Here is a 24,904-nt window from a genome sequence, read left to right as displayed (position 1 = left end):
TCCAGTTCTCTCACCTCCTCATACTAATACCACCGTCAATGCAGTCTCACTCATCAGCTCGTACATGGCTAACTAGCCAGGCTGAGTCTACGGAGTAACTCAGTGCAATTGTGTCATACAGCTGCAGTGCATTCTGGGAGTTTGGATATCCCATTAATATGGCATCGAACGTTGCTGGAAAATGGTGAGTGAGAAAAGAAGCTGTTGCTCTTTTGGTTTTAGGAGCTAACAGTGAAATCTGACTGTTACCCCTTATGTTTGAGTTCACCAGTTCATTCATTCAGTTATCCAACCAGCCAATCAGGTAGCAGCAGCGCAACGCACAAAATAATGCAGATACAGATCACGACCTTCAGTTAATGTTCATTGAGGCTACAGTGGGCACAGACTCACCCAAACTGTAAGGTTGAAGATTGGAAAAAATATCACTTGTGCTTTTTCTAATCTTCAAATGGCTAGCGGATCAGTGTGGAGTTTTCCTTTAAACTATTCGTGTACCAATTTGTGACGTCACAGTGGTACAGTGGTTCGCATTGTCCCCTTACAGCGCCAGGGTCTAAGGTTCGATCCTGAGCTCAGGTTACTGTCCACGTGGCGTTTCACATGTACTTCCTGTGTCCTTGTGGGTTTCCTCCATGCGCTCCGGTTTCCTCCCAAAAACATGCTGATAGGCGAACTGGCCATTATAATTGGAGGTGATTTAAATATTCAATCATTTATTAAATTATGTACATTTTTACAGGAAATGTTAAAATGCTACCAAACCAAATCAGGCTAGCGAACTACCAAACTTTACTGCACTTCATAAGAATTTGAGGGCACATGAGGGCAGCGGTTATAGATTTCTTCGCTGTGTGACGCGAATCTTTGAGTGAATTTTTGCCTTCATCCTCACATTTAGAGGCTTATCCAAGTACTTACTTTCTGTGGTGTAGATACATTTAGCTAAGCTTCAGTTCCTGACACAAGCCACAAGCATCAGCTGTGGTTTCTACCATTAACACTGATGCAACGACTTTGTCATTTACTGGCAAAGAAGAAAAACAAATGGAAAAAAGATAAGCCTGATCAATTCAAGGAGAAATGGAAGGACATTGTGGAGTGTGTGTTTTTTGGGATGATTTGGGGTGATCTCTTGTTTTTGACACCTCCGTTTTATCTTGTTTGCGAGACGCAATCTGGAGCTGAAAGAAAGGATTTCTTTTCTATATTACAGTCTTCAACTGTCTATCACCCGAGCCAACTTGTTTGAGATTATCTTCAGTCATAAAGATTGTAAGATAGCCAAATATGGACTTGTTGGGTTGTTTTATTTCTTGTGATGATGCTGCACGTATCACATGGCAGTAACTGGGAAATGTGATGCCCCATAAATTAGATCCTGCATCAGTTCTACTGTATTTCTCAGCGTAATGCTCTGGTAATCGAATCGTATTGGACATCAGCTCTGTTTAGGGGAAGCAAATATCGACTGCCTCTTTGAAAAGAAACAAGGGGGGAAAGCAGCCCATGAGGCACAGCAAAGCATACACAGTCTCTCTATTTGATCAAGGACACAAATGCTATTGTGGTGTTTTATGCATTTATTCTATTATGTCTTTTTGCAGTGTCTTTTACTGAATTTTGTCATTTGTGGTAATTATGCAAGGAATAAAACACTTGCGGGAAAATAATCAGTGACGGGGTGGTGTGATGCAGTGTTTTAGTAATTATTTTCCTAAAACCACACACAACATGTGTGTTTCTTTTTCCTCTTATACTATAGTTATTAGTATATTATATATACACGGTATAGTTATATTAAAATTCTAATCATTGGCATATCAATAAATAGCACATTGTGCATTTTAACCATTCAGAGTTAAATTTAATGCTGTGGAACATCCCTGAGACGTTACTTCCTGTTATCACTTATGTTAGAGCAGCTATAAATAGCTGTTCCCTCACCAGCCTCTTAATGAGGGGGAAAATAATGTTAATAATGGGAAAAAATGCTGCAAAATCCTGACAATTTTCCTGTGGTGGAAGAGTTACTGACTATTAAAAAAACACTGGAGACTCCTTCTATAAATGTAAAACATTTTCCTACAAAAAGGTATCGACTGTTATACATTCTTCTTTGTTAAATACATTTTTAATCATTTTTCTATTTACCTTAGATTATCTAGATTGTCTGCCATACGAGTCCCTGTGAATGAGCTGTTACTATAGAAACAATAACTTACAATAATGAATGAGTTATTAATATATAACTATTAATATAAACCTGGGATTTTAATTAAAGCCAGAATTATTGTACGAGCAGCTGTTAGAGAAAATTAATCAACACCTTTTGACCAGTCAGAAGAGGGATTTCAACAGAGATGTGGTATATGCATTTTTAAAGGACTTTCTTCTGTCTGTGGTTATTTATTTCTCAGTTATTCTCACATGACAGATGTACAATATATAGCCAAAAGTTTGTGGACACTTGACTATCATACCCATATGTGCCGTCTAGTTCATCCCAAAGGTGTTCAGTAGGGTTGAGGTCAGGGCTCTGTGTAGGCCACTCGAGTTCTTCCACTTCACCCATGTCCTCATGGAGCTCGCTTTGTGCACGGGGGCATTCTCATGCTGGAGCAGGTTTGGGTCTCTTAGCTCCAGTGAAGGGAAATTGCAATGCTGCAGCATAGAAAGACATCCTATACAACTGTGTGCTTCCAGATTTGTGGTAACAGTTTGGTGAATAAGGCTGTGATGGTCATGTGTCCACATACTTTTGCCCATATATAGTGTAGCTACATATTGCAAATGCAAAAATCTCACGTGCACTGAAGTAAAACTTTTCATTAGATACATGCTCAATTTTTTTTTTTTTTTAATTCAGCATTATCTGAGATCATAAAGAGATTATAGTATAGTAGTTAAAAATAGTCAGCAGGAGGGAAAAAACATACTATGAAGTAAATTAAGAGTTAGAAGGTGACCTATAATTAATTTATTATATGCAGTACAGTTGGCTCCATATAAGAGTGACTCATCCACGGAGAATATTTGGTGGTCTATTAAGTGCTGTCCTTATTTTCTAGCCTGTAATGCGCGCGCGGCTCTCGGGGGTGATGAGCTCGGCTAATTGCAGTACTAATAAGCAGCCTGGGTCTGAATGTAGGCTAGTGTTAGTGTGTCTATAGCTGAGAGCTCTGTCCCCAATTCACGTGTACTCACTGACCTTAACACAGCATCAGACATTTGTCTCAAACCCTAGAACGCGTCCAATCCGGCTTATCTTGAGAGCCGTCCATTTAGGTGACCCATAATTCAGTGCGAGAGCCATGGCTACTTGTTAGAATGGATTCTGAGAAGAACTCATTCGGGACGCGACGCACTGCATGATTATCATCACGGCGGTTGTGACGTAGTGCACTGTAGACGGGACCGCATGCAGCGTGCTCCGCGCGTGAGCTGAACCAAAACGCTCATGTGAGGATGATGAGGATGAGGAGGATGATGAGGATGAGGATGATGAGGAGGATGAGGATGCATTGAACGGGACAGCCGGCGACGTCAGCGATCGATTCTCTGTAGCTCGTTTATGATGTGAGACGACCGGCTGCACTTTGCACAGACAGCGGGGAGGAGGACTTGCATATCAGCGCGGGAAAAGAAATAATAAAATAAATCCCGGTAAAGACGCCGCGCGCTCGCGACAATTAGCTGAAGGATCCGCATATATAAACATTAATGCATCGCTGATTTCTCTTCGAGCTTCCATCGAAGACTGAAGCATGCGCCAGCTCGCGCTGGACGTCGGGACGCTCGTGACTCTGTGCACGGTGTGCGTGTGCGACGCGTCGCGCGGCTGCGGGGAGATTCAGTGCGGCGCGCGAGCCAACGGCAGCGCCACGTCGGCGGGCTGCTGCGATCTGACGACGCGCACCTTCGCCGAGCACGCGAGCTGGCTGGCTCGGAAGCTGTCCGGGCTACTAATCCTGCTCGCGCTTTTCGCCGTGGGCTACTTCGTGCAGCGGCTCGTGTGCCCGCGTCACCGCCGTCGCGGCCGCGCGCCACCTGAGCCCGAGTCGCTGTTAGGGGCGCGCGCCACCGCGTCGCAGGACACGCTGCTGGAGCGCTTCGAGGACGGCGGAGGAGGAGGAGGAGTGGACGGAGTGGACGGCTTCACGTCGCCCGTGCTGCAGCCGCCGGCCTACGAAGAGGTGAAAGACCTGCCTACGTACGAGGAGAGTGTGCGCGCGGCCGGGGGCAGCGTCAGGCCGGCGGGAGCAGGGCACGAGAGACCGGAAGCTGCCAGGATTTTCAGAAACTCTGTTTGACGGGCATTTTCCATTCTCAAACAACACAACTCATTTATCCGAATTCAAGTGCAATTATAAGGGTGGCGGTGTGTTTTAAATGTAGGTGAGTCGCTCATGACCCAGAACTTTTGTAGTGCTGTTTGTTTTTATATGCTATTTATAAGAGAGACTGTCCAGACAGTGGACTGTGCATGTCTGAGCATCTGAGCTGGGGGAAGGATGAGTGAGACTGGTGGAATATTTTCAGCAAGTGTAACTGAAATAAATAATCTAACGAATATTTACCACTAACATTAATCAGTGATATGAGATCTGAGAAACAGAAATATTCATGCAGTTTTAGCTCTTTGGCCGAAGACTGTGAAACTGTCATATGCCTAATACATGACTATTTATTTATTTATTTATTTATTTTTACACAATAACTGAGATGAGAAGCAAAATAATCAGCATGTATATGAAAAAATACTTGTGATCCGGACTCAGGATAAAGCAGTAGCCCACTCCAGAACACTCTACAGCTGTGCAGGTGCCTAAATGTAAGGTACACATCTGGCAAAGAAAAAATTGAGGCATATATCATTCAGTTCCACTGACCTTGAATTGGCGTAGAAAACCATACTAATTAACCAAACTCTGTATCTTTGGTTAGTGCAGATGTGCAGCAAATGCTGAGGAAAGCAGGCCAGGACTTATATCATATTATATCAATCAGTGTTTAATAAGGTGTAGTAAATAGTGTAAGACTATTCGCTTTCTTTTCAAAACCTTGATATTCTAAAAAATTTTAAAGCGCTTACATCCCAAGTGCAATAAAGCAAGTTTTTGTGGAGAAATAGCCTATGATGTTTCTGATCAAGGCCGGTGGTTTCATGCAGTTCATTAATCCAATTCCCCGTGTCCTGTATCATGTAGCGTTTTGCAAAGTTTGCTTGTATCCACTATGACAGGCCAGTAATGCACAAGGCTTTAACATAAACACATTACTCAGATATGCGGACATTAGGTTACTAGATCTGATGCATAAAAATGGTTTTGGCAATTAAACGTTGCAATCCATATCAAACTTCCTCTGTAAACTGACAATTTGTGCCAGCAGTGCAGTTATTCAATACGGCTCTAGCTGGTCAAATAGAGGAAAAATTGAACCCAGATCAATGGGCATAATGGAGCATTAGAAGAGCAGGACTTTGGTGTTCGAGCTGCTTCTGGAGACTCGATACAATCGCCTCTAAAAGTGCTTTGAAGAGTGTTTTAATTATAAATTATAAATTAGAGCTATTCTTGCACACACCTTGCTATGGATTTCCACAATTGAACTGACCACCAAAACCTAGTTCAGAGTCTTTGACCTCTAGGAAAAGCGCTAGTGCCCCAGCGGGACGTGTGCACTTAGGACAGGGTTCTACAGAAAGTAAAGGCGTTCCTCGTTGAGTCATGGTCTGGCATTTCAATAGCCATTCCATCACTCATGCATTAAGACGCTCTTTTCTGACATTCAAGAGTTCCCAGAAGTGGACTTCTTGTTAAGACTTCCCTCTTACAAGTTTTCACTGAGCACAGAGGAGCAGTGGCACTGCGGAAACGCTAAAGGAGTGGACAGTGCATGAATCAATTGGCATGACTTTATTTATATAATAACAGGCTCTACTAACATTTATCCCATCTGAGCATGTTGTGTGAAGGTTCCCCTTTAATGATCGTCCTATTTAACCTTAATTCACCCGCTCATCTGGATAGAACACTAGCTTGTCCATATAAAAACCGTAGTTACTTCAAGATTCCACATTATACCTTTCCTTGATCAGAGAATACAGGGGTCAAGAAGTGTGTCAAATATGGACATTTTTCATAAGGTTTCATAAGTTCCCTGCATATTTTCAAATTCAGTTATATAATTCAGAACTTACAAGGCAATAATCTGATTAATGTACATAAGCATCATTAAAGTACTTTGATATGTTCAGAATATATAGAGTCTTGCCCTGATTTTTCAGAACATCAGGAATATCAGAAATACCATGCCATGTAAACAGCTGTCTACTGGTGTACATTTTATCATTTTAAGTCTAATAAAGACTTCAACATTTACCTAAAACTTTCCTTCCTGACTACTGGAAGCATTATTATTATTATTATTATTATTATTATTATTATTATTATTATTATTTCAGATTTTCAATTCCACCTGTCACTAATGTAAACTACAGACAGGTGACAAATTAAAGGAAAAGTGGTACCATTGTTATGCGGTTGGAGGTGGGAGGGCATTTACTTTTGCTGCCATGGTTTGGTTCTATGGTTGCTGCAAATCAATACAAAGTTCTTTTGACTGATCACCTTTATCCTATGATGAAACGTTTCTATCCAGGATGCACAGGATCCACAGAGCACGAGGGTTCACTGAATTATTTATGAGGATAAAAAAGGTGAGGACACTCCGCACCACCAACTTAGGGAATATATTTTGCAAGAACGGGGTTCGTCACAGTTCCAGTTCCAGAGACTTGTAGAATCGATGCCAATGAGCGTTTAAGCTGTTCAACACCTTACTATGACACATTATGTTGTTGTTTTTAATGAGTCACATATTATTGTATGTATTTCACACTCAGGATCCAAGACCATTATTTTAGGTAGATATTACATATGTTTTACAAAGTGCACACTGCACCTTTACTCATTATTTCTTTTTTTTCCTGCCTCAGTTTTGGTGCACAGTTTGTCTTTGCTTAGTTCATGCTTCCTCTGTCTTTGCAAGTAAATGGCAAAATTTGAACATTTAATTGTTTTGCTGCCAGGATATATAAACCGCATAATCAAAACATATGCACCGTTGGAAAATTGGCCGTATTTGAATGATCACATGCTAAATATTTAACTTTGGCATAAGCTGTGCTGTTTTCATGGTGTTTATACTTTCAGGAGCTGATCTCTCTGTATTCACAGTAAGTCTGTTTTTTTACTGATATACATCTAAATTGTGTAGATCAACACTGGACAATTTACACATGATTCAGACCAGATGAGAAAAAAAAATCAACATCTGGATTTGGATTTGGGGGATTTACTGTAAAAGCATTGATTTACAGAAGGAAGGAGTTTTTAATGTTACTAGAAATAGATAAATGTTAAAAAAAGATCCAGATGTGGTGATGAAGACTAGCAGTTTCCATGATGTTTACACTGTACAATTATCGTCACGATTTTGCTGCTATGGACAAACATAGTACATAGTACAATAACTTGTTGGTTGTGGAGGTAAGATCGGAGGTCATAATGTGACGTGCTCACCAACGACCAAATTGTGAACAAAGATGGCCAATGACAAAGTTCTATCAGTGTCAGCGGTGCTACGATGTTTGTCAAAAAGCCACTGATAGGAGGATCGCATCGAATTACACAAATCTCTCAGAATAGCTACAAACACGATAGCTACAAATATGAAACGTAAACAAGACATAGTAAGGGACAGAAATAAACAGCCTTATGACCTCAAGCTCACTTTGGAGAATGTTTCCGTTCATGTGGCCCCATTTTCTGAACGAGTTCAGATTATGACAATTGACAATGACAATTTATTTATATAGCACAATTAATTACGTTGACCAATGTGCTTTCCAGCAAGTCACCATAAACAGAAAAACACAACAAACAACAGAAAAGTTATAAAATCACACAAATATCCCATCAGCCATACACTTTAGAAAATAAAAATGTCTTTAGCCTGGACTCAAAAATATTAAGAGAAGAAGCTTGTCTAATGGATAGTGGCAAGATTAATGACATAAGCAGAACGTAGTACTTTTCTTTAAACCACGTCTATCGTTGGAGGATCTTCACTGTATAATCTGACATGGAGTACGTTTTCACACAGGCTGTTATATAATGCAGCCAAGATTTTATTGGGGTCATCTTGTACTTTTTGACAAGGAATAATCTAAAAAGCCTGCTTCACACGGTCTAAAACTGGCTTATAGTTTAACATTTGCAGTGCTGCAATAATGTATGGCTAGTAAAGTAGATATCCTGATATAACAACCAAAACTTTTGTGTAGTTTTCAGTGACCTTTTTTATTTTTTTTACTGCCAAGTTGATACGTAATAAAAGTGACAAGAAAATGATGTTTCAGAGAAAAATATGTTTGCTGTTTCTCAGACGTCTCTATTTAACATGCCTGGAATCTATCACTTATTAAAATCTAAGCACTAGACTGTCCCTTGAAAGAAAATCAGAGATTAATATCTAACGATCGGCACGGAAGCAATAGAGCTTGATGACAGCGAGTCTGGAGTACAAGACAGACCGCAAATCCTTGGCTGTAACTCACTTAAAATGACGAACCTGATGGAAGCCATTAGTTTTATGATACGTCATGGATTGGCTAAGTACATGTCAATGCAGAGCCCTCTTCACATGGAATGAACGAAGCAAACAGTTATGGACAGGAAAAAAGAAACAATTGACCGGAAGATGGGTGGAGATATTAAAAAGGGAGAGATATGAGAAAAACCGATGGAAGGAGCCAAGGCTGTAAATCAAAGAGCTGTTTATTGACCATGACAGTTAAGAGAGAAAAAAATTAATGAGAGATAAAGGAAAGAAAAAATGAGCAAACAAAACTAATGCCTATTCTACAGCCTATAAAATGCAGCTGCTAAAATCTGTGTTTCTAAAATGTACCTTATTGTAGTCATGTTTTGTGTTTGTCCTATTAGTGTTGCTATAGTTTCACAATCCATCTGGACCAATTTGTCACGTAGTCCAGACCAATTTGTCATGAAACACTGGCCACACCAGCCTACTTTCCAGAAAGAGGCCATTTGACTTGCATTGAAAACGGCCAACCACAAGCCTTATTTGAAAAAAATCTCTCAAGGATATCTCATTTAGCTGCTTCAAGCAAAACTCTAAAATAACTTCTAAAATAACTTCTCTCTCTTTTTTTTTTTTTTCTTTAAAAAGACCAGTGACTATATCTTACTCTGAAACTCTTATTGTATCAGTATCACACTGTAGATACTGGCACCTGGAAGTGCAGGGAGCCAATCAGATTGCAATCTTTAAGATCCTGAAGGATTGTGGCCAGAAAAGAGTACAAAAACCTATCAGACATGCAGTAGACAAAGTGTCTGAGGTTGAGAGCAGAGTTGCTGTAGTTCAGCTCAGTCCTCGATCCCTCTCACAGACCTAAAAAAATATCCTTACCAAAAAAATCGTTATATTATAGCATTATATTCAGGGGTGGAAAAATCACTAGCCTGGGCATTTTCCCCACATTTTCTCCCTAATATAGTCTTGGCCAATTCCTTCCCATCAGTCTGATATCTCCTGTCGTATCACAACTACCAACCAGAAATGTAACACACACATGTGAAGCCAGTGGACTGCACCTTTTCGAACTGCTGCTTAGTAATGCTGCATCGCAAGGCAGTGTAACACACTCGGAGGAAAGCGCTATCAGCCCTCTTCCGCATACATGATCTCACAGGTGCCCTTGATTGCCTGGTGTCACTGTGATGGACAGGGAAGAGAGAGTACGCACAAGAATAAAGACACTAGACAGACTCGAATAATATCTTTTAGGTGCGATGCGAGGATAGAACACTACAGCCCGTAGCTGAACGCTGGCCAACGACTTTCTGACTTTTTGTGTGCAAACATTATGTGCTGTGTTAGAAACTGTTAGAGGAGGATAACAATCGTACGCATTTGTGTAACTTATTCTTAGGCTTAATGCACATTTTTAGCTGTCACTTTCCAGGCAACCAAAACATTGTAACGATTGGCTAACTAATAAATTTATGATTTTTCATTTATAATGAAGCCAATGCAGAAATTATATTTGATGCTATACAATGTAGAAATTGCTACACCAGGAAACTAGTGTTTAAAATAGAGTAAGAGTAATTGACTATCTATTCGTTCCTCTCCATCATGCGAACAGAAGCCAAGAGACACTTGATTTGATGTGTGTATTTATTAAACAGCTTTTGCACATCATTAAATAAGGCCTTTTGTTTCATCTAAAAATATGACAGCATACAAAATTTACTTATAAAGAGATCAGTGCTTAATGATTACATCCTTATTTACATTACAGAAGCATAAATATGTTCAAAAGAACACACAAGGCTGACCAACGAACAACAAGAGGAAAGAGATAACTGGCGCATTACTCTGAATGATCCAAAATTTACTTATCCAAAGTACTCCAACTCCAGGAGTCTGATCTCAGGTCAGAGTGAGAACAATGATCCTGCAGAGTTTGCTGGGTAATGTCTGTTTTTCAGCGGTGAGAGGCCACGCTGCTCCTGACAGAAGAGTTGGCTGCTCGCTCTCTCTCTTTGGCTAGCTCCATCTCAATCTTGGACTGGATCTTCTCCCAATCCACCTCCACCTACACACACACACACACACACACACACACACACACACACACACACGTCATGCCTGAGCACATGCTGGGCAATAATAGCAGGGTTGGGAAGGATAATTTGTGTATTCGTTCTGGGCTACTGATTACCTGATTAAATCAGCAGCAGCAGCATGGAGGATTACCCAAACTAACTCATGTAGCCTAATACCTACAGTATTCATTTGAATTCTGCTCCATTTAAAAGTGATATACTGCAACAGGAAAAAAAAAAAAAAAGCATTGGCTGGATTTTTATCTGATGAAAATCCTTCCAACCGGAGGCCGAGCCAGATTATCAGTGTGTCATGTTTCAATGTTCTTTTTGACTTCTTGTCAGGAGGAGTATGTTACGTCAAAATTCTAATATCTGATGTTTTTATTCTGCTTAAAAACTCAAATTAACTTGAAGTATCCGTCTTGTATTTCAGAACGATCTCAAATCAATATTTCGAACACATGCATTCCTCAAGGATGGCCAGTTCAAACATTTTCTGCTAATTAAATTCTATTATCATGAAGAATTTAAGAAGAGAAAAATGAAATGAGAAATCAGATCACCCCTTCAGAGTACTGCAGGAAACGCTTGTTGGTTTCTTCTTTGCCAAAGTCTTGCAGGAACTTCTGTCTGTGAGCAAGGACGGTGTCCACATGGGTTTTGTGCTTCACTGCCAGTTCCAGAGCTCTGAGGAAACAGCTGTGTTAAGACAAAAACGTGCTCTCTCTCTCTTTCTCTCTCTCTCTCTCTTTCTCACACACACACACACACACAAACACACACAGACAAACATTTACACACAGCATCTAACCTGTCCCAGTTGAAGAGGTCAATGTGGATCTGAATGGCCTGGTATATGAGACCTGTTTGTAGTAATGTAGCTTCAGCCTCTTGTACTTGTCCACTGAAGAGTAGTATATGAGCCAGGGAGGATTCCTTAGAGGGCAGATCCTTTATAAATTTTATATACTGCACTTTATCCACCTAAAGAGATCAGAGACAACACACACATGCACAGAAACAGAGGGTCCTTTCATTTTAAATGGAACACAGCTCGGAGGAGAGCATTACATTATAAATTCTCACCTTCTTGAGCATTACATTATAAATTACGCTCACCTCTCTGATGGCCGCGTAAGCTGTCTCAGCTGTGTTAAGCTCTCTGTTAGCCATGGCCATTCCAGCCAGACATGCCCACAGGGCCTGATCCTGCAAAACACACAAACACAAATACTTTCAGTCCCTCAACAAGTAGAAAAGCAAGATTCACATGATGGACTTTGCATACAAATGTTTATTTTGATCCTGCTTTTTGGTATTTTCCTAACTTTTCCCTCTGTAGTTAACATGCATGCAACTAACAGATGGAGATGTCCATCTGTGCATGGCATAATGAAGACTAATAAAAGTTGTACGTGTGGTGGTATTTCCTGTCTATAACATATTGATGTTTTTATTTACTAGGCTTCCTGCAAAGATCATGTTGTGTATGGAGCCAGTTGAACATAGACAGTGGTAAAAACAGTCAGTCTGCCTATAGAGCTCTAATACTTTGCTAACTAAGTGTGATTTCCTCACACGAAAAAAGTGAATGTCACGAAAACGGACATGAGACTAAATAATTCAGTGTGTGATCAGATACTGGCTAAAATGTCCGCCATACTCGTGCACCACAGTCAGAATTAAATCTTTATGCTGCATTTGATGCAATTGGCAACTTGTAAAAGTTTGTTCATGTGCAATTAATAGCTCAGGACTTCATATTTAAAATAATTACAACACCACAATATTGAGAATATTCTGTGGGACGAACTAGCAGGCCAAGGGATGTCTCTGAAATAACTGTTCCAAAGCACACATTGTTTAAAACTGTAATGAAAGTTCATGTTATGTTTACATTACACTTCAATGCAACAGTAGCAAGGAAGCAAAATGGCAGAGACAGGACAAATCCCAACAACCAAAGCACTTTCGTGGATGAAGCATACAAGAACGGTAAAGTTGATATGCAGCATCCTCCAGGTGTATGTTATGGTTGTGTTTCGTGTGAGAGGAGGCACCCTGTGCAGTTTAGTTTGGGGAAAATGTAATGGGGGTCTAAGATGGCGCTGACGCTCAGATGATATCATGACCTGACAGAGGGATAATAAGGACAGGAAGGTCATTAGACTGGCGTCTCTGCTGGGATGGGGATGTTAACAGGCCCAGTTTCTCTCTCTGTATGAGGCTCGTTACTGTGGTGCTGCGGGGCATATCGATTAATTAACTGCAGAGAGGGAGAACAGACAGTGCAGAAAGGAGAGATCAGTGCAGGAGCAGGGCCCTGAGATAGAGAGAGGACTCATACGCAGCCATTAGGAAATTACAAACAAAAGCGAGCAGAAGGTATGGTGTAATCATCCACTGTCTCAGTTTTAAAAAGAAAAACACCACATTCACCAAGCAAAACATTCCTGCACTACTCCTCCACCATATCCGAGGCATGGACTAGCTGCTTAATGCACTTTCATTCAGTGATTGAGGATCTCCAGCACTAGAGCTATTAATCAGCATTAAGTCACTGCCCTGTGGTGTGTGTCGCTCCGGTGGCCCAGTAAAACTCAGACCACGGTTCTGACACTGGACTAAATTTTACCCAGCTTCCTCCTGGCCAGGCCACCCTCCTCCTCCTCCTCCTCCTCCTCCTCCTCCTCCTACCAGTTCACTCCCTCTCCGGGAAGAGCCACGCCACTGCAGCGTTTACCAGAAATACAGAACCCCCACATCGCTGTGTTCCTCATCACATCCCCACTGACCACCCCCAAACGCCACCTGCTCAACTGGACACTCACAAGCAACATGTTGAACATATCACTTTAGACGCTTTGGCAATAGACAAGATGTATCACGATATTTCGTTCGTCTGAGAAGTTACAGAACACATCCATTAAAAAGTCAGTATTATTACATTTTCAAAAAAGCTATTATACTGGGGAAAAAAAAACACAGGATCAACAGTTTTTTTTCAAAACAGTTTTTTTTTTCAAAACAACTGTAGGATATAAATAAGCAAGTATGCATGCATGTGTAAGCAAGTAAACAAGCAAATAAGTAAGCAATCAAGCATGTGAATAAGTAAGCAAGTAAGTAAATAAGTAAGCAAGCAAGTAAATGTAAATTAGTAAGCAAGCAAGATTGAGTAAGCAAGTCAAGTGAATAAGTACACAAGCAAATAGGTAAGCAAGCAATCAAGTACGTAGGCAAACGAATAAACAAGCAAGTACGTAAGCAAGCAAACAAATAAAGTAATAAAGTAAGTAAGTAAGTGACACTGTAATTGGTCAGTGTGGTAGAAGTACTGACAGTATTGTAACATTTGTTTTGCAATGACAACAGCAAAAATATCAAGTGAACATGTTTTAAATTATTATTATTAATAGGCTTAATTTTAGATTATTAAGCCTATTTCTAGATATTTTCTTTTTGCAAATTCTAGCCAGAAATGGTCTTGTTCCATTTCATATTTTTTTTAATCAATTATGTTTAGAAAGAAGCAAAATTATCCGTCATTAGAAAGACATTTTCAAGCTTGAATTTACAAAAAAGTCCAAAAATAGGTTTAAAAAAAATTGTATATTTATCATAATCTCATAATAAGGAATTATATATATTTGCCTTTTTTTTTTTTGCAGTGTTATAGCAAACTTTTCACATTCTATTATTTTATACAAAAAAAAAAAAAAAACAATAACTATGCAACCAAGTAATTGTTACATACTACTAATAAAATGGAAACAAATAACAAATCATGTGTGTTTGTAATATTCATTACAAGAGCAGCTGCTTAGAGTAAATCGAAGGGTGCCGTTACTTAGCTACCAATGGGCCAGGTAGTCAGGGGAACACTTCATGTGAAAACTATAGCAACAGCATGGATAGTGTGTGTTTTAACAGAACAGATAGTGTGAGTACTCACAGTTGTGTACTGCCATACTGGGACTCTCTCAGGGTCTGTGGTTAAAGTGGCATAATGCTGGGAGGGTGAGGAGCGAGCGCACAGCTGCCTACTGGGTGCATTAACTGCTGGGTGGAGGCTGGTTGTGTACGGTAAATGGTGACACACAAATTAATTAGAAACAAATTCAAACCATGCTGGCACTACCTCACAAACCCACTGTACCGTCAGGCAATCCAGTGTGTATGCTCCATCTGCCCAAGACTCATACAGACACCCAATTAAAACTGCACAAACACCAGCCAACAACAAAAGTAATAAATACAGCATACAGGGCTTTTTTTTTTTTTTTTTTTTTTTTTTTTAGGGGAGGGGACTTAGGGGAGCATTTAGTGCAAATCCAGACAACTGGTACAGGCCACAAAATCTCAGACAAACAATTAAAATTTGATTTAATACAACAACCTTGTCATTTGACATTTATCACAGCAATACTATCAGATCTTTGTTTAAATTTATAGATCAGCAAGTAGGAAAAAAAAAGGAGATTCTGCAGAAGTGGAAAAAAGACATGAATTATAGGGAAATAATAAAAAGAGTGAAAGAGAGATATGAAGTAGGAAAAAAAGGAAGAGAGACAGGTCATTTTTCTCTGCACTCTCTCTCAGGATTTTCATAAAACTATTGTTTAGTAATCAGTACTGCTGACTTCATGTTAGACGTGAGTTACATCTTAGACATGGAGTTAAAGACATCTGTTCATGTCTGCATTCCTCACCTCTACACCTGAAGCATATGGTACAACAGCTGCTGCTTGAAAATCATTTAAATACAAGGTACACAATGCAATACAGCATACAGCATGTCGACTTTCTTAAAGTCCCTGAAAGAGACGTCTGCGTCCACAGAGGAGAGACGCTGGTTTGTCTCGTCTACTAATGGCTTGATACAAGTGATCAGGATTGGCGCTCTGCAGGGATGTGCGTCCTTTAGAGGTATAACGGTCATTTTCCATGGCCGGTACACCTAGAGAGCAAAACTGGCCATGATCTCTGGATGAGAAGGATGGCATTACTGTCTCTCCCCTGTCAATCACAGTGACAACAGCCAGTCATGGGTGTCTGTTAGCTCATGTATGTGGAAGAGGGTAGATAGCACTTTCCTCGCTGTGTATTAAGCTGCCCTATGATGCATGAGCAGCAGTTTGAAAAGATGTGGTCGGCTGGCATTACGTGTCTCAGAAAAGGATCATGTTAACTTTCATTCTCCTCAGTTAGTAGATAAGTAAGAAGGTAAGCAAACAAGTAAGTAAGTAAGTAAGTAAGTAAGTGACCATGTAAGTACATAACTAACTAAGTAGGTAAGCAAGTAGGTAGGTAAGTAAGCAAGCTAGTAAGTAAGTAAGCAGGTAGGTGAGCATGCAAGTACGTAATTAACTAAGTAGGTAAACAAGTAAGTAAGGAAGGAAGAAAGGAAGCAAGTAAGTAAGAGGCAAAAAAATAGAACAAGTGAAACAGAGATTCTTAGTAGAAGAGAAAAAGAAGATAAATGAGTTATTTAATAAGCAAGAAGAGGGAGAGACACATGGAAAGAAACATGAACTCATGAAATAACGAATAAAAATAAGGAAGGAAGCAAGGAAGGAAGGAAGCAAGTAAGTAAATAAGTAGGTAAGTAAGGATGCAAGTAAGCAAATACATACGTAAGCAAGGAAGGAAGGAAGGAAGGAAATAAGCAATTAAGTAAGTAAGTAGGTACACAAGTAAGTAAGCAAGTAAAAAACAAGCAAGTAAGAAAGAGGCATAAACAGGACAAGAGAAAAGAGATCCTTAGTAGAAAAGAAAAAGAAAATGAATGAGTTATTTAATAAGCAAGAAGAGGGAGAGACACATGGAAAGAAACATGAACTCATTCCTTCAGCACTTTAAAAAAATAATAACAACTGGAGTAAATATATAAGTAAGCAAGTGAGTAAGCAAGTAAGAGGCATAATAGGATAAGATCCAGTCAGACTGGTCAGTTTTTTAATTTATCAAAGAATAGCTGATCACTGATCAGTTTTATTTTGACACTGTGACACTGCTGGATGTTGTTTTCTTTCTAATTTCATCTGCAAAATCATTTGTTCAGACATCATAGACAGAACTGCAAGTCCATGATACACACTGATCTGTTAGACAACAATAACATAAAAATAATAATAATAATAAAAAAAAGTTTGTTTTATACCAACAAAAAGGCCCCCATTTGAATATTCTAAAATGGTGTGAAGCAAACCATAGAAAGTACCAGGAAGTGAGAGGAGGTTTTTCCTCATTGGACAAATATCAGATGTAGGAACATCCCCTCAGTCCAAAAAAGGATTGCTTCAGGCAATGTGAAGCAAGTGGCACAAAGCAGCTCTAAAAAGTACTACTCGGATGGCCTGAGATTTCCAGTCGGTTAGTCTGTAATAATTATGATAGATTTCCATGGGAATAGTGATGTCTGTATAAATCAGAGATGGGAGTGTCTTCATCATGTGTGCATGGCTGTCACACTAAAAATTCTGTGTACTACCTACACACCATTTTAATACAAACTGACTGTTTTGACTTATTATAAGTACTTGAAAATTAGTAGGTCATGTGACCACAACATGTTATATAGGCTAAACCTGTGTCAAAAATCTTCAGAAGTCCTTTTAAACTAATCTTCTATATTGTATTGGTTTGTGTTTTAAACTCGGCCAATACTTGGTTTTGTTTAGGCTTTGGCAGGAGATGATAGCCACATCCTGAAGTGTCTTTATACTGAAGAAAAACCTCCTTCTCCCACAGGATATAACACAGGATATACTGTATATTATTTGGAGTTATTTCTACTGGCAATTTTATAAGGCGTAAAACATGAAACCCTGACATGATGAATTCAGATGGGACTAAAATCCCAGAGACACTCGGCAGGGTCTGAAAAAACAAAACGCTAATATGTTCAAATATGAGGCAGCTCATTTACACACCCTTAACTTAACTCCCACACTTCTGGCTCATACACACACACACACACACACACACGCAGCCAGTCACTTTCTCTGTGCATGCATAGACCTGTATATGTGTGTGTGTGAGAATCTCAGTCTAAGGTCTAATTTACATGGGACTTTCCCAGGCTCAGGAAAGCTCAGCCATGTGTCCAGTGTCCGGCTTGTCTCCCTTTACAGCTCACAATGTGCAAGCAATTTAAGTCTCTACTAATGGAACAATTAATTTGAAATCATTAGCCCCAGGCCACATTAAAACAGTTCCCCTCAGTCTGTGTATCTCACTATGGGTCAGATCACTCTCTCCATGACTACTGTATATAGAGCGAGAGCTGACGGCTCTGTGCTTTCCCACCACAAGATGGACAGGCTATCTCCATTCTGCAGCCTGTAATGTTTTGTCTTCTCATTATCATTTTTTTCTAGAGCATTACTGTGTTTTATCAAACTGTCAGTGAAGAAAATAAGTAACATAGCTGTTTAAACAGGACCCTGGAGGCATGTTACACTCATGTGCACTTCTGTTTGTATTATAAAATGCTATATAAAATACTGATACGATTTCGTCAAATTACATCATTTAAGATACCACCATTTTTTACTGATACAAGCGGAAAAAAGAAAGACAAAAAGACGAGAGAGAGAAAGAAAGAAAGAAAGAAAGTAAGAAAGAAAGAAGGGAAAGGAGTTCTAGAATTCAGAGTTTGTATTAAAAGTTGTTTATATAAAATACTGAGAGAAAGAAAGACAGGACAGAAAAAGAAAGGAGAGTGAAAGAGAAAGAAAGAAAGAAAGAAAGAAAGAAAGGAAATTGTATTGTAAACTGTTATATAAAATACTGATGCGATTTCATCAAATTACATCATTCATTCAAGATGCAAGAAAGGAGAGCAAAGGACAGAAGAGAAAGAAAGAAAGAAAATTCTAAATATAAATGCTGCCAAAAAAAAAAACGTTCTCATGCAAATTATACTTGGTGTCATTATAGAAGACGTTGCCATTGGTTGGGAAGATTTCATGCAACAAACAGCAATCACAGTGAAGGTGAAGAAGCTTCCTAAAGTTCTCAGGGACAACATTACTAAACGAGACTTGAATAGAAAAAAGCTACAGAGCCATACCAAAGACTTTAAACTTCCCTGCCACTACAACTGCTTTAATAATATGCAGGTGGAACGTTCATGAAACCACAACTACTCTTCACTGGACAGGTGCAACATGCAAGATTTCACAATGTGCTCTCAGTAAGAGAGAATCCAGCAGCCACTTGAAAAGAGTTGCAGGACCACCTGAAAGCAGCAGGAACAACAGTTACACAGAGAACACTGAACTGCACCGCAATCATCTCTGTTCCTACAGCCTACACAAATCTGTTAAAGACGCATAGAGACGCAAAAAATATCAGAACCCTTATGGAACAATATACTCTGGTCAGACGAAACAAAACTAGAACTCTGGCAATAATTCATCTGGTCATTTCTGGAGAAAGAATGGTTGTGCGTATGATCCCAAGAACACCGCAGTGGGAACATCATGATATGGGGATACTTTTCTTTAAACTGTACTGAGGCATTACACATCATCAGAGGAAACATGAATGGAGCCATGTACCATTACATATTAGAGGAGTATTTATTCTTTTCAGCCAAGAAACTGACTCTGGGGAGAAGATGGACGGTTCACCAAGACAACACCCCCAAATATACAACAAGAATAACTCTATAAGGCCTTGCAAGTCCTAGCCAATCTCACAGGAGATATATGGAGGAGTTTGAAACTGTGAGCCCATCAGAGAGAGACCCTTGTAACCTTGGGGAACGAAAGATGATTTGGAGGAACGGGCTAAAGTGCAACCAATTTTTCCTCCCCTGTGCTGGGCAGAGAGGTGTACCTTGGCGAAGCGGCACAGATGGAGGGCCTCCTCCCAGCGAGCGGAGGCTGTGTACTCGTGCAGCATGGTGGGGTAGGGTGGCACGCCGCTGTACACCAACGAGCCATCAGCTCGCCTCACTGTCACCTGCGTGCCCGTGTAGTTCAGGATATGTGGAGCACTGCTGAACTCACTGCAGGAGAAATCAGCACATGGTCACGTAGTGAAGGATAATTACATATAAAGCTGAAAGTGAACGCTTGAATTTGGTTTGTGAGTGTAAAGGCATGCCTCAGCGCTCAGTGTTTTTTTATTTATTTATTTTTTACTCTTAACACATTAGGGTGTGCTGTTTTAGGAAAATAACCAATGCGATATGGCCCAACACAGAGCGGAGTTACTATTACCAACCCAAATTAATTTTTTCACCCAATTGATTATATTCCCATATCAGTGTTTTGTTCCTCTTATTCCACAGCAATTTGCCAATGATTCCATCCAACATGTTATATTTTATCCATTTAAAGTTATGTTTAACGTTGTCAAACATTTGCGAAACAAGCTAGTTCCAGTTATCACTTATGTTATAGCAGCAATAAACAGTTGTACCCTTACCAGCTTCTCTTTTTTTCCTCTCTCTGAAGTTAATAAAACAAAAAAAGTACAACTTGTTACAGAGAACCTGAAAAGTGGAAGACCCTGTGACAGAAAGAGTCTCCAGTGTCAGCTTTTTTGCAACTATGTTTTCTGGCTGCATTTTTTTGTCTTATTAACTTCAAGAAAGAGACAGAGAGACAGAGAGAGAGAGAGAGAGAGAGAGAGAGAGAGAGAGAGAGAGAGAGAGAGCAAAAAGAAGTTGGGGAGGGGGATGACTGTTTACAGCTGCTATAACGTAATTGACCTCTTTCACATTATTATTATTTTCCTATATCATCACATGCTATCATGTTTTATTCCTTATTCACAGCAGCTGTGTATCCCAAGGAAGCACTGACTGTAATTAAATTCTTTTCAGAAAGCTCCTCCTCCAAAACAGCTCAGAAGCACCACAAACTTTTTACATTTCATTAATCCAACTCAGTGCTTGAGAGTCTCAGTGTTAGGTAGTGATAGCACACAAGTTGTATTTACTCACTGGATTAGACCAAGTGTGAAAACCTACACTGGTGTGCGAGTGTGAGTGTGTCTCACCTGGCATCCTTGGTGAAGAGTGTGTTGGGTAGCAGGTCCTTGTCTACAAACACAGCACTGGGGTAGTACCACACAGTGAACTGGTTGTCTTGGATTCCACACAGGATGTTGGCTGAGTCATTCCAGGCCATGGTGTGAACCATAGAGCCTGTGAAAAAAGAAGAGGGGGAGGGAGGGAGGGAGAGAGAGAGAGTTCTCTTCATTAATAATAATGGTCTTTCACTGCATTATGGATGTTGAAATATGACTAATGTATATGAAATGTGGTGTGTATAAAAACTGAAAGGTTTTACTAAGTACAATATAAAATCACATAAAAGCATTAACACTAAAATGCATTTAAGAAGAGCATTTCCTGGCTCTGGCTCTGGCTCTGTAGTTGTTGCATATTATTAAGAACAGTTCTAGAAACATACAAATACAATTTACATGTAAAGGAATAGTTTGAGTTAATGTTCACACTTAATGTTCAGTTAGATTCTACCATTCCATTATATATTCCATTATACCCAATATAGTGAGCATATATAGTGAATAGGAAGCCACTTAGGATTTGGCCTAGCTGTGTTGGAAGTTCTAATCTTAACTTAAAAAAAAAAATCTACATAAAGACAAATTGAAGATGCCATTTGGAGTTTAATGTAAACTCAAGTTAAATATCAGTGGCAGGAACCATTACTATGCATAAGATGCAGTATTTGTCTCTTCTTGATTACCTTTTTGCTTAGAAAGTGACAATTTTAACGTTTAATGGTTTATGTAACGTATCCAAAACCAACCAAAACACTTTCTAGCTAGCGGAAAAGCTTAACATGATGTCTCTGTGTCTTCTCACCAATCTTGTGCATGCTCTGCTCTCTGCCCAGCCTGCGCACAGAGGTCAGATAAAGGTCGTTGTTCTTGTCAATCAAGGCGATCTTCCTGTCCTTGGAGGCTCCGCACTGGTCAAGGGCAATTTCCATCACCTCCATCTGAGAGACGTATACAGATGTTTTGGAGAGAGAGAGCGAGAGAGCGAGAGAGAGAGAGAGAGAGAGAGGGATTGGCTGCTTCATAACCTAACTTTCTACCTGTTTTCCAACAGTGCCAGACTGAGAAAGAGATTGTCCCTGTAAATAATAAAGATTTATTACACTTTAAACTGAGCGTTAGGATCATAACAGGTGCTTAACCTGAACATTCACAGTATGGCTGCAAGATGAAGATGAAGCATGCCCGTATTTAAGCAATGACAGCTTGTTGAATTTATTGTGTCTTTAGGCATGATACAATTTGGAACCAACCCTTGGCTTGAGAATGTATGTGGTGAAACGTGCCCGTGCAGCTGTGGCACGTACGATACGCTGGCGATGGAGTGAGAGGGTGTGAGATACATGCAGCGTGCAACACTGTGCTGTCATGAAATGCACGAAGAGCGATTTTACACACCGAGCAAACGCACAGCCCGGTGCATAATCCAAAAATTAGTTCAGGGATGGAGCTCAGTGCATATCAAATGCGACATTCCTGAGGAGAGAGCAGGGAGAGAGTGAGAGGGCTCCTTCGGGTTAAGCTCTGTCATCCTCAGATGGCTTCTGACAGCCGCCTGTGTGCTCGGGTAGCCAGATTCAGGAATTTGTTTCACATCACTTGCTAATGGAGAGAGCAGAACATCTACGGGGTGCTGCGTGAAGGATAAGACGGAGAATAATGAGCTCACTCCAGCAGAAAAATAGTAATGGGAGATTAGGAAGAAAAATGTACATCCATCACACTTGTACTGGAGATTACTTGCAGTGACCTGCTGGAGTTTGTGTGAGGAAAGGCTGTGTGTATGTGTGTGTGTGTGTGTGTGTGTGTGTATGACCACTGGCATCGCTTTGAAACATTCTGTTATTAGTGATCTGGCAGCAAGAAGCATTAAACAGTAAATAAGTCAGTGAGCTGAGAGAAGAGCAGGCTGTCCTGGGCCCCTATCTCTCTCTCTTTCTCTCTCTCTCTCTCTCTCTCTCTCTCTCTTTCTCTCTCTCTCTCTCTCTCTCTCTCTCTCTCACACACACACACACACACACACACACACACCTTACTATCCTTGTGAGGACCTTCAATTGAGATAATTATGCATAATAATGCAGCTAATTAATGCTAACTAACCCTAACCTTAATCTCAGTAACCAACTTTCTGGCTCTTTTTTTTTTTTTTTTAAATAAAATCTGCAGTTGTTGTTACAATAAAGTCCCAAATGGACATTTGGTACCTGCCAAGATATAAAAACATGCCCACACACACACACACACACACACACACACACACACACACACACACACACACACACTCACACTCACACTCACACTCAGCAAAGGCAGACAGCGCACACACAGACCTCACTGGGACCTTGTAATGTTGAGATGAATGTGTGTGCATGTGTGTGTGTGTGTGTTTCTGAGCTTGGATAGGGAGCTTGGATGTGTGTGTGTGTGTGTGTGTGTGTGGAAGACAAATCCAGCTGGCTCTAGCTTTAACACTCCTGGGTTTTGAAGCTGCACTTGAGGAGTGCTGGCACACACACACATGCTGACAAACAGTAACTGCTGATCCTGGCTACTCCCATCAACTCTTGTCCCAGACCCCCCCCCTTCTGGTCTCCCACTTTCTCTATCTCTCTCTTTGACCTCTCCAAGCACAAAGGCTTTGTGTGCACCAACTGTCCTCTGGGTGGCACTGTAGTGATTACTCAAGTGTGAGAAAAGCTCACAGAATTTCACCACCTCTAAAGCATAATTAACAACTAGTTAATCTCTTTGTTTTGATTAAACAGTGAATGTGTGGTGTCTAGATTTAGTGGTTTAAAAGGTTCTCAGAGTGTTATGATTATTTCAAATCATTTAAGAAGTCTAAGGAATGAAACTTATACTATTATATAGTTTACTTATACTATTATATGCTATTATATATAGCGAGCACTAACGTGTTGTGTGACTAAAGCTCATAACATGGAATTCCTACTCGAAACTTGGGAAGGTCTCCTCAACTCAGGACAACTACTTTTAAAAGAGTTATACTGTATATACAAGTATTCACTTTAGATTAATCAACATACACATATATTAGCTTATTAAATCTATAACACTGACTATAATCTTAGCTGTTTTGAGGAGATAAATACATCACTCATTACTAATGTTATCTGGCTAGATTGTTGCCTACAAGAGATGAACATGGAGGCGTCCATGCTTCTTTCCTACTTTGTAGCTCGAATGCAGGACAAAAATTACATCATTTAATAATTTTGAATTCAGAATTCCCGCTTCCTAAGTAAGTCAAATCCTAAGTAAGTCATAAGCCTTCATCACAATTTACTGGATCAGATCACAGATGTTTGCAGGACAGATCAGTGCTCCGAGTATCTGTATATGTATTCAGATTTAAACCCAAAACCCAAAGTGTTTTGTTTGTTTATTTGTTTGTTTGTTTTTACATTAAATATGAATCCAAGCTGTGGAAATTGTGGAAAAAACTCAGAGGCAAAAATGCCAGCACTGTTACTGGTTTTTTAAAAAAATTTTTAAATCATGCTCATACAGTTATTATATTTGTTTGTACTTATTTGCGATATTTTCTAACAAATTTCATTGGTTCCCAAAATATAAATAAACTAGTAGCAAGCTTTTTTTGTTTGTTTGTTTGTTTGTTTTAATCTGAATAGTCCACCTTATATTCGTATCTGTATTTACGATATATGTGCATAACAATGTATTCATGTTCTGTTACCTAACGTGGAGATAAGAGATGCTGAATAAATACATCAATTCTTTCAGTTGTGCAGGAGTAATTTACCTTGTGGGTTAAAGGCTTGCCATCACCAATGGGCTTTCCTGTTTGAGCGTCAAACAAATAGACGACTGAAAAAGAACAGAAAGAATAAGAACATGAGCTCCATTCAGGTATTGACTTTTTGTCTTGTTAGCTCATATCCCTGGTCAAACTGTATGCAATGTATCAGTATCACTCACTTGGAAGATTGACTGCCTATAAACATCTTCAACCATAGATGGGGAAAATAATAGTGAAACATAATGTCATGTCTTGTTTCACTGACACTCGTCCCACTGCCAGCTATTATCAAGCCAAAACACTGAGCCTGTTTCACTTGGAAAGATGTCACATTACAAGAAATAGTCCTCATGATTTCTTCAGA

At 39.8% G+C, this 24,904-nt stretch overlaps 2 protein-coding genes across 4 annotated transcripts in view; one reads left to right on the top strand and one right to left on the bottom strand.

The window, feature by feature from the left end:
• Window positions 1–3,263: 3,263 nt before the first annotated feature.
• LOC113543027 (uncharacterized membrane protein C3orf80) lies at window positions 3,264–8,869 on the top strand. The gene has a single exon (XM_026940952.3). The coding sequence runs from the start codon at window positions 3,768–3,770 to the stop codon at window positions 4,311–4,313; it is 546 nt and encodes a 181-aa protein (XP_026796753.1). The 5' UTR covers window positions 3,264–3,767; the 3' UTR covers window positions 4,314–8,869.
• A 1,392-nt stretch (window positions 8,870–10,261) lies between these two features.
• ift80 (intraflagellar transport 80 homolog (Chlamydomonas)) overlaps window positions 10,262–24,904 on the bottom strand; it is a 72,999-nt gene continuing 58,356 nt past the window's right edge. For all 3 annotated transcript variants that reach the window (XM_053227420.1, XM_053227421.1, XM_053227422.1), the window contains exons 13-20: window positions 24,544–24,608; window positions 21,562–21,697; window positions 20,727–20,874; window positions 19,557–19,728; window positions 11,829–11,918; window positions 11,521–11,693; window positions 11,273–11,396; window positions 10,262–10,696 (exon numbers count right to left, since the gene is read on the bottom strand). In XM_053227420.1, coding sequence (XP_053083395.1) covers window positions 10,586–10,696; window positions 11,273–11,396; window positions 11,521–11,693; window positions 11,829–11,918; window positions 19,557–19,728; window positions 20,727–20,874; window positions 21,562–21,697; window positions 24,544–24,608 — 1,019 coding nt within the window. In that variant the 3' untranslated portion in view covers window positions 10,262–10,585. The remainder of the gene's footprint in view (window positions 10,697–11,272; window positions 11,397–11,520; window positions 11,694–11,828; window positions 11,919–19,556; window positions 19,729–20,726; window positions 20,875–21,561; window positions 21,698–24,543; window positions 24,609–24,904) is intronic.

The sequence above is a fragment of the Pangasianodon hypophthalmus genome, chromosome 21 (assembly GCF_027358585.1).
Source record: "Pangasianodon hypophthalmus isolate fPanHyp1 chromosome 21, fPanHyp1.pri, whole genome shotgun sequence".
Lineage (NCBI taxonomy): Eukaryota > Metazoa > Chordata > Actinopteri > Siluriformes > Pangasiidae > Pangasianodon > Pangasianodon hypophthalmus.
Note: the sequence above shows the minus strand (reverse complement) of the source record. Positions and strands in the feature narration are given on the sequence as shown.

What these genes read in the sequence shown, in the direction of transcription:
- LOC113543027 (XM_026940952.3), top strand. Translation starts at nt 3,768, where the DNA reads ATGCGCCAGCTCGCGCTGGACGTCGGGACGCTCGTGACTCTGTGCACG.